The 14,528-nt window shown below is 41.1% G+C and overlaps 1 protein-coding gene across 1 annotated transcript in view; it reads right to left on the bottom strand.

Annotated features, from left to right (window-relative positions):
- Nhe3 (Na[+]/H[+] hydrogen exchanger 3) overlaps positions 1 to 14,528 on the bottom strand; it is an 85,102-nt gene that overhangs the window by 63,092 nt on the left and 7,482 nt on the right. Inside the window, exons 3-12 of the mRNA XM_072286487.1 lie at positions 14,216 to 14,293; positions 13,800 to 13,876; positions 11,948 to 12,045; positions 11,393 to 11,498; positions 10,924 to 11,065; positions 10,172 to 10,277; positions 7,030 to 7,118; positions 3,520 to 3,633; positions 2,063 to 2,174; positions 1,173 to 1,326 (exon numbers count right to left, since the gene is read on the bottom strand). Of these exons, the coding sequence (XP_072142588.1) occupies positions 1,173 to 1,326; positions 2,063 to 2,174; positions 3,520 to 3,633; positions 7,030 to 7,118; positions 10,172 to 10,277; positions 10,924 to 11,065; positions 11,393 to 11,498; positions 11,948 to 12,045; positions 13,800 to 13,876; positions 14,216 to 14,293 (1,076 nt within the window). The remainder of the gene's footprint in view (positions 1 to 1,172; positions 1,327 to 2,062; positions 2,175 to 3,519; positions 3,634 to 7,029; positions 7,119 to 10,171; positions 10,278 to 10,923; positions 11,066 to 11,392; positions 11,499 to 11,947; positions 12,046 to 13,799; positions 13,877 to 14,215; positions 14,294 to 14,528) is intronic.

The following is a 14,528-nucleotide window of genomic DNA, read 5'->3' as shown; positions in this document are numbered from 1 at the left end:
TATGCAACGCACCATGCTTTCCGAGCTTTGAAGCCAATCGCGAGCAGCACGAAGGAGGAATCGGTGCCAGTGCTGACAGCAGCGAATTCTTTCAATGAAAAACACAGCACCCAATGACAAGAAGCTTAATAGCGAACGCCGAAGCAGCTAGGCCTGGCATTGTCGCATTGGTGGCTACGGCTGCTTGCGGATCTACGTGCAAGAGCACCGGTTTAAGGCGGCGAGGTAATCAAAACGGTAGCGGTGGTGGCTTTGATTAATGCCGTTTTGGACCTGTGGTCACGGCAAAAAGCCCGGAAAATCGGACGGCAAAGGGTTCTTGCGTCCGAAATTTCAGACGTTCTGAAACACTGACTCTACGAGGTACGTGACGGAGCCACAAAGCCACCCTAATTATCGGGCATCAGGAAAGTCAGTCGTTGAGTGTACACTAGAAACTCCTCCAGTGGACGACAGGGCATCAAAGACGATTCGTTACGATTCCTGTCTGTTGCTCGAGCCAGCCAGACTTTCGTTTCCTTTCAATAAAATTGCAGCTAATTTTCCCTGACAGAAGTACAAATTCCCTAAGTTTTCCCCGAGTTTTTCCAGAGTACTCAAAATCTCCGAGAATTCCCGGTTTTCCCGGTTGGTAGACACCCTGTGTAACACATGTAGCGACGGGACGTGCGCAGGCAGCGCAGTTGTCAAGCAATGCACGATTTTGAGCCCACACGTGTGGCGATATCACGTGGCAGGCATTCAAACTTCCGATTCGGTTTAATGATGTGTGCATAGAAATGCTGCGTGTTTCTCAATTTGGAAACAATGTAGTAACTCTAATATTGTTAAATTAGATAGAAATAAAGTGGCATAATGAAGTTAACATCAAATGCAGACAGAATCATTTCCGTTGAAGGTGATCTAGCAGCAAGTGGCGCAGCAGACAAACAGGTGAACTCAGTGCAGCCGTACAAGATGGCTACAAATCACGGCTTGCCGTAATATGCTTGGATGCCTTTCCCATGATCGCTCTTTTTATTTGTTATGACTAGGCATCAACACTGTCACGTGATCCTACCTCCTAGTCATTTGTTTTCTTCAATTTCAGAGTGAAGGTTTGCCTCACCAGCCCCTTTGCCCCTCATGCCACACCTTGTAATGCTCTGTACATCAGCAAAGCAAGCACTCACGGTATGCTCAGCCATGCCAGGAGCTGTGTAGTGAAGCCACCGCAGACTATCACTGTCACAATGGCTATGAGCGAGGTGGCTGTGAGCATCAAGTGCCTCTGTTCAGAGAGAGTGTTTCGAATGGCCAGTGCAAATGCCATTGCACCACGCAGACCTGCAGACGAGGAAGAACACCAGTTTCACACAAAGCCACAAACAGGAAACTTGAAATGACCAAAAAGCAAGGCGATGAAGGTTCAGTGTTGCATAGCAGTTTAACCTGGATGTACCACATTCCAAATAATGAGAAAAAAAAGAAAGAAAGAAAAAGAAAAGCTCAATATGTTGATAATGCAGTCACTAATGGGTAGGTCATGATACATGCCAAAACCACAATCTGATTATGAGGCATGCCGTAGTGGGAAAGTCCAGAAATTTGGACCACCTGGGGTTCTTTAACATGCACCCAAATCTAAGTACAGGGGTGCTTTCGCGTTTCAGCCCCATCAAAATGCGGCTGCCATGGCAGAGATTCGATCCCGCGACATGCTTAGCAGCCCAACACCACAGCCACTAAGCAACCACGGCGGGTCAAAACACTGATAGCATGCCATTAATGTTAGCTATGCATTGTTATCTTTTTGAATAAAGAGAAGTGCCAGAAAGGGCAGCTGATAAAGCTAAGCCACACAGAGGGCAGCCCTGTCTAGGCTAATAACAAATCCACATTTCAATCATCTTGGGGCAACTTGCAAGAAGTCTGTTGAGATAGGCTTTTCTTTTGTTCTTTCTTTTTTGACACATCTGCTAGGCTGTGGAAAACTGCAGCTGCAGGCAGTAGCACATTTCCTTTTTTCCATTGTCAATTATACTGGTTTATGGCCCAACAAATGAGGCATAACAAGACGCACCTGAAAAGAAAAGCACATGCTGAAAAGAGCCAGGGATCTTGTGCGTTCTCCCCAGGTTCAGCAGGAACGTCAGTGGGTAGATATACAGTGCTCTCCCAGCTGCTATTGATAGCTGTGACGTTTTCAGTTAACGAAGCAGACATGATGGAGGACGTAACGCCATCCAAGCAGCAACAAGGTATTGTGCACACAGAACACGTCAGATTTTATGCTCGGGAAGGTAAAACAGCTTAATGAGTGCTAAACGATGGCCACAAGACAGAGTTAAAAACTGCAGGAAAAACAACCCAGTATTTAGTCCTGCAAAATATAGATACAGTTCTTTCATGCCACCATTATACAATTTTTTCTTACAAGATACCTTTATTTTACTCAATGGTTTTAAAGTTACAAAGCAACAACTGGCCCAACTAGAGGGGCTTTGGATTCATTTAGACAACTTAAGGTTGTTTTTTTAATATGCACCTAAATTTCAATATGCCGGCATTTTTAAATTCTGCCCCCATCAAAATGCAGTCACTGCTGCCAGTAATTGAACATACCCAGTAGCCCATGTGGCACATCCCAAGAGAAATTACTAGCTGGTCTAGCACAAGCATGGACCTCCAGAATAAATGACAAAAAAAATGACAGAACAAGACAGTTATAAGTTATCAGTGGAAATGAGGTACAGTACTGTAACCTGAAAGTAAAAAAAAAAAAGCTTGTAAGTTGTTTCTAGACAAGGCAAGTCTGCTCCCGGTTATCATTCAAAATATGGTGTTTGCTCTTCACATTTGAATTTTGGAAAATATAGAATCTCATTATGAGTATTACATATATAACTAGCCTGTAATAAGCATCCAATGACATTTGTGCTTCAGCCAACGTAAGTAAAAGTGCCATTCACTTAGCCAGATTTTCCTCCACCGCAAAGAATTAATAGATTATGGTGGCTACTACTTTAAGTACTGTAAAAACCTGCATATAATACATACCAAAACATGACCAGAAGGGGGCAATTTCAGAGCAATAAATATGAAATTTATCACTGTATAATACAACTACAGCAAACTTTGTACATTGGCCAAATGAAAACTAACAAAAATGCTAAAATACCGATATGCCAAAATCCACGGGAAAGAAAAACGTCATTGTTAGTGATATTGTATTGTGACAACTTGTTCACTAGCAACCTTTTGTTATTTAGGGCTAGCAAAATGAAGCATTATTTATTTATTTGTTCATTTATTTATTTATTTTATCCTTATTTTATGATATTTAACATAGCAGTTCGAGCTTTGAGCACAAAATGCACCTCCCAAAATTACAAGAAGTAACAATCAGGCATGCTTTCCAAATTCTTTAGAACACTACCACAACCAACCAAGAATAAACAAAGCCCAATAAACTGTATTCACGGCAGATGCAGGTAGACGACATAGCATTTTCAACGTTTGTGACAGAGCAAAGGATACGAAGGCAACCATGATGAAGCCGGCGTCCCATCTGTGTTTCTTGTATGTGAACATGGAGACACCAATGTAGCTGAATATAAAATTTTCTGCTAGAAAATTTAGTAATTCAAAGAGCTGGAAAATGCAAAAACAGAAATAAATTATACTCCAAGTCAATGAAAAGAGATTTCTACTCTAGTTAGGCCTGGCTAAGAAAAGCTATTCCTTAAAGGGATCCTGAACCACGAAAACCTCAGCCAAATTTTGCAGTCGTGTGCAGCGCGTGGAGCTCGCAAGCAGAGGGCAAAGTCACCTATTTTTCAAACACTTTTTTTCATTTTCAACAAAAGCCTCCTACTCAATCTTTTCAGGGCTGCCATATTTCGTCACACATAGCAGGTTCCCATATGCGGCTGCCACTGGTCAATAGCAGGCATCAATCAAGAAGGGTGTTTGGATCAGTGCTCTTCTTTCTACTGTTACTGTGTATATTTATGGAAACAGTTCAGTAAACAGCCTGAAATAAGTGAAAATCTACATTTCGAATTTCGATAAGAATTCCGTACTTCCGGAAGTATGGCTATCATACTGTCAGTGACTATTGCCTCGGCCGCGCCCACCCACCGTAGGATTGAACCTTCAGTCACGCTGCTTACCAGTGTCACAGCCATCAACTCTCGCTAATTTAGATTAGTTTTGAACACTCAACTAGCCTCAAACCACGTGAAACTTAAGGTCAAACCCCACATATGCTTGTCAGCGTGCGCTCACTCCTGGCAGCTCCTGCCTAGACGTCTTAGCAGACATTGCTGGTTCACACCATATAGCACGGCCAGACTGGAGCACATGAGCACAAGCGCACACTCCAGACCTGTTATGCACATACTTAGCCACTACAGTTGCATGTGGCTACATCTGCAGTGCAGCGTAGATATCGCGGCTGCCACAGGGTACCGTGACAAGTCCACTCGCTGAGGACAACAACATGCTCTGATTGGTATCTGTGATGATGTTACTCGAGGCGCAAGTGCCAGCATCTGATACGAACATCATCCGCTTCCCGAGTTGCACACCCTTGAGGTCTGTTGCCATCATGGTCAAAGCTTATTATGTTAGGAATTCTTTCAATGCGAGTCTGGAATGTGGCATCCATTGCTTAGCCAACATATTTGCACGAGTGAACATGCAGAGGAATTTTGTTTAAACCGTGGAAATTGTGTGATTGCAGTAGAGATAAGTTCGAAAGGAAATGTGCTACTCATGTCACGCGGTGTCAGAATAGCCATGTGTAGCTATCTAGTGCACTGTAGAACAGTCAAGGGATGAGACACCGTAAAAACAACAGTAAGCTGAGATAGACTCCGAGTTTTGCGCATCGTAGGTGCCAAAATTAAAAGCAGCGGCGTCTACGTGAACATCCAAAATTGAATTTTAACTGCACGCCACAGCGACGTTCGGGAGGTGGAGTGTTGCGAGCATCACCCGACTCCACCATAGCCTTTACAGTGCAAGGCATTGTAGAAGGACTGGAAGTACCTCAAAAAGGATCAAAGGCATCTTTGACTACCAATAACTCCGCTTTTGCTTAACGCATTGAAGTACTTTTTGATGAACGTATTCCTGAAATAGAGTATTTTAACACCAAATGCATTTCTTGCCTTCAATAAAAAGTGGTTCAGGATCCCTTTAAATGTTTCCTACTTTAGCTTAACGTGATGAAATGTGCTATAGACAGTGAAGGAATGAACCTATGTTCTCTAATGTTATCAGCTGTTACATGCAGACTCCAGCGTAACTTGGACAAAGCGCATCATTGACAGCAAACAAGTTCATGAAAGCACCAATTTCATTTTGACTATACCGCAATAACTTTAACCCTTTTAGGGTTGATTTTTTTAATTGCAGATTCCAATTCTTCTGAGGGACCTATTACGAAAAAAAATTAACGTAATTTTTCTAGGGTGACCATAAAGCGAGAAAAAAATATTTTGTGTTGGTATATGTGTACTGTTTATTCATGAATAACAACAATAAAAAAGGAAATAAACTTATAAGAATAAAAAATTTGATACATTGTTATACACATAGTTCAAGGCTTAGAAAATGCACACAAGAATATTTCGCAACTCTCAGTTGTTCCTGCTCTTACACTAATATTTACGTCCACAGCATAATCGAACTGCGTAAGTGAGTGCACTCCAGAAAACTGTGTGGTTATGTGCCCGTCAAAAAAGCAAAACGTGTGACAAACTTTTGCTAATCTTCATCTAATCACCAACCAGAGGCAATTAGTTTTCGCATGTCTCCAAAAAAGAAAAACAAAAGAAAAGAAAAGGAAACACATGCACGGCGGCATCCTTCCTAAGCACCACCCCTGTGAGCACTAAACGAGCGAGAAACAGGCGGTCACCCTTTGAGCGATTAGTAACGAGATAGCCATCAGTTTTGTGAGCGCAAGAAGCCGAAACAGCCCATGGAACAAAACCCAAACCGCCGACCACCCATGCAAACGCCGATCGCCCATGCAAACGCGTGAGCGGTAGTATATAGACGTGCCGGAGCAAACTAGCTCTAAAACAAACCATGCAACAAAAACCAAGAGAAGGAGGCACGAGAAAAAAATTGCCTGTATTCCTACATAGTGGCAGCACATGGCAGAAAAGAAAAAGTTAGGAAATAGGCACGCTTTTTATACATACAGACGGCGCCGTAAATGTATGGCATCGACCATTTTGGGCTTATTCGTGGTGCCATATATTTATGTCACTGACCCTCAAAGGGTTAATGGGCTTTTCTAATATCCCTACAACTCCACAATCAACAAGTATATCTGCCTAAAAATATATATGCAAGCCACATAGCTTCGAGCACTGAGCCCAGGATTCTTTTTCATGAGCTAGCAAGCACACTAAACCAAGCTGATAAAAGGATGAACGCATACTTGACGAACGCTACATATCATAAAGGGCTTCCCTTATCTGAAAGCTGGGTCACTTTGCGAAGTGCTGTTTAGACACATTATCTATAAATGCTATGCCATAGACACAGACACTCAACAGTGTTTGAACAGCCTTTCGTGCCTGCTCTGCGCTATCACTGACTTTGGCCCACAAACCCATCTCAATAGATGTGAATCTCAATAGGTGAACATGGTGTTCACCTATGCATAAATGACACACATCAAGCAGGACATCATATGTTATTATGACGTTCATTATAACATACCAGATGTATACCAGTCACACAGATAACTGTCATTAATATAAGTACAATGATCAGCTCAAATGTATGTTGGTCTCTACGGCACACAGTACACTAGCTCACTGAGCATCACGTTTAGCACATTTTCAGTGTCAGTTAAATTCAAGGGCAGCCCAAGAAAACAAAGGATGTCTAAAGAATGATTCAAGGTGAAGTGCAGCCACATACATGAACAGGGCCTGAGTGAACCTATTTAGAAGGTAGAATGACCAGCTATAGCAAGCATATGAAAATGCAAAAAAAATTGCAAGAAGCAAAGCCCCAACAAACCTGTTTTGTCCGCAACCGAGATTCTACTGATAGGTTGTTGTAGGTATAGTGGGCCTGACAGATTCCACAAAACAATACAGCCACAATACCTACAAAACACGAAAGAATTTCAGTAAACAGGAATGGTCACAAGAATATAAGGGTTTTTTCTTTTAAACATGGAATGCACTTTTCTAAGTATGGACCCTTTTCGTGAAGCAGTTTGTTCTGGGAGATGTGATGCTGCTTTGAGCTGCACGCCGCACGTTGCCTCAGCGAACGCATGAATACGAAACCGTTACCTCTTCTGCCCTGCTTCTGTGCGATCAGCTATCGGAAACGTAATTGGGTTCTCACTAAAGCACTCTGCTCCATTCATGCTGCAAAATATGGTGCGGTGAAGTAAAGACGTGTGCAGTAGTTGGCTGCAAAAATAATGACTCGCATATTGAGGAATGGAATGAATATGTGTGTTCAAGTTCACGGATGCTGCTACATCAGGCCTGCCTGTGTTGCTCACTCTTTGCAATGCATGGGTTCCCTCGAAGATAAAGAAAAAATTCCCTCATCCGCCAGCGTTGTAGCGCTAACCTCCAAGGAAAGGACTTCAACCCTGGAACAACTGCACGAGCCAGTACCGCTACGTATACGGTGACACAGGGAGTATCACCGTTTCTTGGCATATAGTTAAGCTTCTCGCATGTCTTGTACACACATCCACCCCAACTCACATGCAAACTTACACCCACTCTATTGCCAACATATCAAGAATAAGTAAATGGGCACACACTTGAATCAATGCATCAAAGAATGGGTTACGGCGACTACAACAGTACACTACTAATGACAAACTATTACAATCATAGAACATCTACGTTACGAGCCTTGTTCCCATCAAGAACAAATCTATCGCAACTGAGCACCACCGGGAGCGATAAGGCAGAAAATTAAGAATCAGACAGTGACTGCCCGGTGAGCTCTACTGAGTTAGAAACATGACAAGCCACTGCTTAAATGTATTTGCTAAACAAAGAACGAAGAGCTAAACACACTGATACTGATTCAATTCATAATCGGGAAGTTAGGATAACTTAGAACACATTTTTAGCTCCACTTTTATTACAAGCACTGTATATGCTGCTCGTGCCGTTTGGACAAAGTGTAATGAGCTCCACACGCGCTTACATGTCCTTTGAACCTGTCCTGTAACCAAAGTTTTGCGTGTCATCCACCCAGTCACCGGCTACAATATCCTCTGAAACTGAAGTTTGCAGAGCCACACCAGTGTCACGTACATCCATGGTAAACACAGAAACAACGGAGGCAGCTGAGACAAGCAATGGACGCGTCACCACATGATAAACATGGCAGCACCCACGGGACCGCCATGAAAAGGGTCAATACTGGGACTCAACAAGAAAATGTTCATTTGAGAGAGTATAACATTATACCACAAAGACACTTCATAAAGAAATATAAAAAAGGTAACAAGCCAGCCCCATCCTGCTGGTACTAAAATATAAAAAAAGGAGGAATATAACAGAAGAGCCCTACTGTGATGCTGTGAGCACTAGATCGCAGCAGCAAAATATTCTCAGCCACACAAAGGGTAAGAGTAACACAGTTCCTTTTGTTCTCGCCTTGAGAACAAAGAATGATTAACTCAACAATTGCCAAGTTATTCCACAGGGAAGTCCTGTAGTATAATAGAAGTTAAAAGCGCAGAATGGCATTGTGAGCACTGAACACGTACATTTGCCACGGCCTATGTTAGTTAAAAAATGTCACTAGACCGAAGTGAATGCACCCATAAGTCACAATATAAAATATGACAAAGGTTGCACTAAAAATGTGTTAACATTATTGCAACTGACACCACCAGCCAGAATATTTCTTGAAGACAGCTGTTTAACATTGTAACATGATTATGTGCTACTCACTTACGATATCACCGTATATATAATCGCAGCAATAACTGGTCATGGCAACGTGCATTGGCAGCTACACTGTAGTATATTGTAGATATGCAAAATCAGCCCAGGCACAAAAACATAGTATTCACAATGATCAGATTTTTCTATTTAACAGTGTTTTAAAGTGCTCTTCCCTGTAACAGAACATTGAAACAGGTAACTAATTGAGCATTAAGGCACTCCTTTGCAAACCATTTCCTGGAACTCCTATGCACAAGTTAGGTGACGATAAATTGTTATAAGCAAAAGCCAAAACCCTTCCCAGTACAAAATTTATAAAGAAAATATTTTCCATAGTGAGACTGAGGACGCACAGTTATATATGCTATAACGAGCATGAAAGCTGCTCAAACAGCAGCACAGATGGACACTTGGTCAAATGACTGTGCTAGTCAATGACTAGAAAGAAGTACGACGATTACTTTTTTTCCCTTACGTTTAAAAGAACCTTGGACTGCAAGTAAGTTTCCGCATAATACTAAGACATTTCTCCTGTGATAATTGTAACACACTATTTGCTTTTAATATAAATGCGTACCTTTGCTTTCATCCCTATGGAAGTGAAAAAGAATGGAGTGCTTAGACGTGAAAAAAACACTATTTACAAGAGCGATGATCCACCTGATTACCTGGTCGCTAGTGAACAATTGCCCAAAGTGGAAAGAACACATAAGGAAAAGTTAAAGATCCTTTTAATTTTACTTCAGTCAGAGGATATACCCTGAAATTGGGCTTTGTACCACAGAGTGGATACTTAAATTACACCTTTTTAAATTTCAACATAGTCATTCAGAGTACATAATTTCATTTCTTGCATGGCCACTATAAATTTCAGACCGTCACTTTCAACAGTATATGTGTAAAATGACCTACCACGAAATGGGACAAGCATGGTATGTAACAATGGTAATGTGTAGAACAAAAGTGCAAAGGAATTACAGCATTCTTAATTTTTAAATAAGAAACCGGTCTTTTGCTTTACAAATGGTACTATCCAACTCCTTAGTGCTTTTCTTATTCATTTTTAGCGCATTTCTTTTAAACATGTCACAAGCCTTATTTTTCAGCTCATCTCTACACAGGAATGTGCACTGTGCGTCTGTTCTTCTGTTCATTTTATTATGTGTGTACGTCGCACTATAGAATGCAGCTACTACCGCCAAATTGAAGTTCTTCCAATGTGCACATACCTGTAAGGTCAAGTGCTTCAGCAATGAGGAAAGAAGTGTAGGACATGAGTACGAAGAGGCAGCTCTCTAGCAGTGGGAAGTCACACAGTTTTGTGAACTTGGTGATGTGAGGCACAGTCAAGGAATCATGGGCTTGGAAAGAGCAACCACCCACACACTGCTGTGAGTGCCTAACACTAAATTTGCCATGTGGTGAGTTCCATCGACAACAAGATATGCCAACAGGCTGCCAAGAATGTGCCCAACGTTGCTACGTGTTACCCAAGGTGCAAGCTGATGGCATTCAGCCATGGTGCATAAGCCAGCCATTGCATGGTATGTTTTCAAAATTTAACAGGCTTTCCATTACGTTCAGAAGGAACTACATAAGCATGGTGTGAATATCTGGATCTGACATTCTGAATAACAGACAGTTTGCAATTTTGTCATCCAAACATAACAGACCCTAAATTTGAAAGCTGATCAATCTTTTGGGTTCGGGACCATTACATCTATTGCGCGAGATGAATAGCCAATGTTGCATAAGTTTAATTCACAAGAAATGCAGAAACACATTTAGAAGTCCACCACAGGATATGTGGCACAGCAAACAATGCACCATGTGTGAAAAAAAAAAATGTCTATATTCTAAGCAAATGCCATCGAACTAGCAAACTACATCACAAGTGTACCTGCAATTTAAGAAGAGCCTTAAAACAGATAAACAAATTTTGTGTAATTGTAAATGAAAAACACGGCCAGGAAAAGGATATGAGTGCTGTGACACATCCAGTCACAGAGCCAATCATGAATGAGCAGAGGAAAATGTAGACAAAATTCCCAAATGCCTTGAATGCTGCAGCCACTTCAAACTCCTTTCCTTCGTTATTGTTCTCTTCATAGCTAGAAATTGCTCTAAAAACAAGCCACAGAACACATTTAATTGTTACAATGCCATAGTAACATGTTGAATTTCTCAACACACAAGCTCAAGAACCCACAATCAGTTCGTAGCATGCAGGAAAACTTGGAATACACTAAGCTATTGAGATGTTATTTAATATGCTATTTAGCTATTCCATAATGCTGCGCTATCAGTGTAGCTAAATTGCTGGTTGCTCTTCAATGTTGCTTAAATACCATTCTTTTATTTATATATTAACAGCATCTTTAAATGAGTTGCATAAGACACCTAATTGTGACTAGATATATATACATGGAACAAAAAATAAAATGACTTACGAAACTAAGCCAATGGCCACAGCATCATTTAAAATGCTCTCCCCAAAGACTAGAGCATAGAGGTTCACGTCAACGTGAAGGTCATGGAAAATGGCTAATACTGTCACTGAAAAGAGAGAAACCACAAAAGTTGAGCACCTTCTGAACAGAGGAAAAAAAGAAAGAAAGACCATGTCAGATATTCCTACACCAAACACACATCAAAACTACAGCTAAAATAAATGCAGCTGGCTCAAACAAAACTCCTTGCATATACTTATCACAAATTGAGCTTTTCTAACCTTATGCGAGCTAGTCAGTCAGATATTGTCACTAAAAGACTCAGTGCACCAGAGAACCCTCTACTAATTAAGTGCAAAATTTCTGAATCAGTAGCTGCACAAATAGAAACAAAAGGAAGAGCAAGATTTCAACATCCACAGAGGCTGTACACAGCATCAGTAGACAACATGGCGCTATATGCTCAGACGATGTAATTTTTCCGCGTATCCTTAACATCACTGATATATGCCAATATAAAACATTTTATTAACTGGTTCAGAGAATTTTACATACCAGGGTCAGTAGCAGAGATGATGGCACCAAAATAGAGACAGTTGTTGAAAGTGAACTCCAAATGTGGCATGAACATTAGGAATGCATACATGATCACCCTGAAAAGCATCAGAAGGAGATTGAGAAAGCTCCTCGCCGAGAACTCGCCGAGCACAGTGATCACGTGTAAGAATAGGGCAAATACAATGCGGCCCTGTAATGGACACTGTTCTTTTATCAGACAGAAACGAGGCATAGAGCTGCTACAATGTGAGGAGTAGGGTTTAGTTGAGGACACTACATTCCATGGTTGTCAATGGCATCTGTGAAGCAACCACCTTATTTTTTGCCAACCTTTAAGTATCATACCTTTAAGTATTATAGTGACTCCGAGGGTGTGAAACTTCAGAAAATCACCCTTTACATGGCTGAAGGATCATAATCACTTTATTTTAAGGCAATAATATTTACTAGTGCCAAAGAACTGGGGTACTATATGTACACACGTTTGTAAACAGGAATGAAAAGTTGTTCTTGTTTGTATCTGTGTACCGCTGAATTCTGTGGCAAAACATACTTTTGATCCCTGAAACTTCTCTATTATTCGAAAAACACAGATTAATTCATGAAGTTTACTGCATCAAAAATGCAGGCGATAGGTGCATGAGCACCCCATCGATTGCCTTGATCGAGAAAGAATGTAACTTCCTTAGTCAGCAGCTGCGCAACACACATTTGTGAGGAGTGGTGGCACGCATGTGCAATGATTTAAACTTTCTCTCTGTTCTTGCATAACCCATGGGCATAATTTTGATGTAGTAGAATTAGTTGAAGACCAGTGCTCTTCCGGTACTTTTGTTCTTTTTCCCTCCTCAAGTTATTTCCTTTTCCTACAAGCACTTCCTGGAAATCTCATGAATGTGCAACTTCCAAATAGCGAAGCCTTCAGTTTTACTTAAATATTGCAGGTATCCCTTAAATCATCAAAGGAACAGACCAAACACTCAATACAAGGAGAGTATATTCACTTTTTCCACATGTAGTTTGTGTGCACATGCATTCTCAATGGGGAGTGAAAGCTGCATGGCTAGTAAATCAGATGCAAGTTGTCGATAGCTGGCATCTCAACAAGCAGGCCTTACATCATAGGAGCTTTTGACTATGTTGCAACTGCCAGCAGTTGCACATGCAATCACTCCGCAAACATGCAGACAGTAGAATGCCCACAATAGAACTATGTCACTCAATCAGTCAGACTTGTCATTAAGTGCCTGATTGTAAATGGATCGTATTCACATTTCGCGCCAGTAAAATATCAGCAGAGCTTGTGTAGTCTACGATCTAAGGTTACTTTGCATGAAAACAGTGAGTGTAAATGCTCGCCACATGTCAGGAATTCTTGCTTTCTTGCTCCTATGTATTTGCCTAAAATCAACATCATGCTAAAGCTAAGTGTGCAGTGATAAATGTTGCGCTGCTTGTGGAACCTAATGGAGCTCAATAAAAGCTATAAGCAATGGTTGTCTAGTGTAAGCGAAAGGTTACATCAGATCATGTAAAAAGTCTACACACTCCAGTTTTGGGCAGCATGAATGACTGTGCAAAAGTGACAAATTTATGCCACTGTCCTACTAGGGGATAAAAAATGAGGAGAGTTGTCATTTCACTGCAGAAAATTACGTGACCAAGCTACATTCACGATGCAACCTCCCAGCGCGGGAACTGGACAAGACAAGCCAAATGTAAATGAGGGCAGCACTTGTCTGTCCTCTTCGTTTACATTCTTCATGTCCTTATCCAACGTCTGCACTGTGAACTTGAAGAATTTCATTCCAACTAGGAAGAAAAAAAAATCAATGTAATGGTCACTCACCCAACAACAAAGCAGGATATTGTTGTTCCTACAAAGGCATAGGTCATGATCGTGCCTAAGTTCCTGAAGAAGAATTTCTAAAGGAAAAAAGAAAAGCACATACTATATATTTTTCCTTACACTATGCTACCAGCAACACTCGCAGGTAAATCGTAGGTATAGTACCAGACTACTGGTGTTAGCAGAAATTGAATTTACACCAACGTCAAGAATCAACTCAAAACAAGCTCTTCAGCTCCCTTGAATGTAGTCAATGAAGAACATGTGGTCACCATAGCTTTATACAACTGTTCATTTCAAGAGCTCAGCACTACATGCCCAATTTCACATTTTAACCAAAGACAATATATAATAATGTCTCTTTAAATTCACAACAGCTTGGGAGTCTAAAAAATGTTCAAAGCACTGGAACTTACCCTCTTCAAGCTGTACCCAGCATTAAATATAATGGGTGGTAGGATAATGTTGAAAAATATCTCTGGATCAAAGGTTGCCTGCAACAAGACAGCAAATTAACAAACAGGAACCAATCACAGCACAAACAATTAGGCCCTTCGATGCCCAATATGAAATATGCGGCATGAGTGCCACAGAGCCACATACATACTGCAGACCTGACCCAAGCTGAAAGCATGGGTTTTTGAACCACAGTGCAAGGAATGCTAAAGAAACAAAAAAATAATAAGTAGCCAACACAACACTAATTAACAGTGGTAGAACAGGGAACGT

The sequence above is a fragment of the Dermacentor andersoni genome, chromosome 2 (assembly GCF_023375885.2).
Source record: "Dermacentor andersoni chromosome 2, qqDerAnde1_hic_scaffold, whole genome shotgun sequence".
Taxonomy (NCBI): domain Eukaryota; kingdom Metazoa; phylum Arthropoda; class Arachnida; order Ixodida; family Ixodidae; genus Dermacentor; species Dermacentor andersoni.
This window is presented reverse-complemented; position numbering and strand designations above follow the sequence as displayed.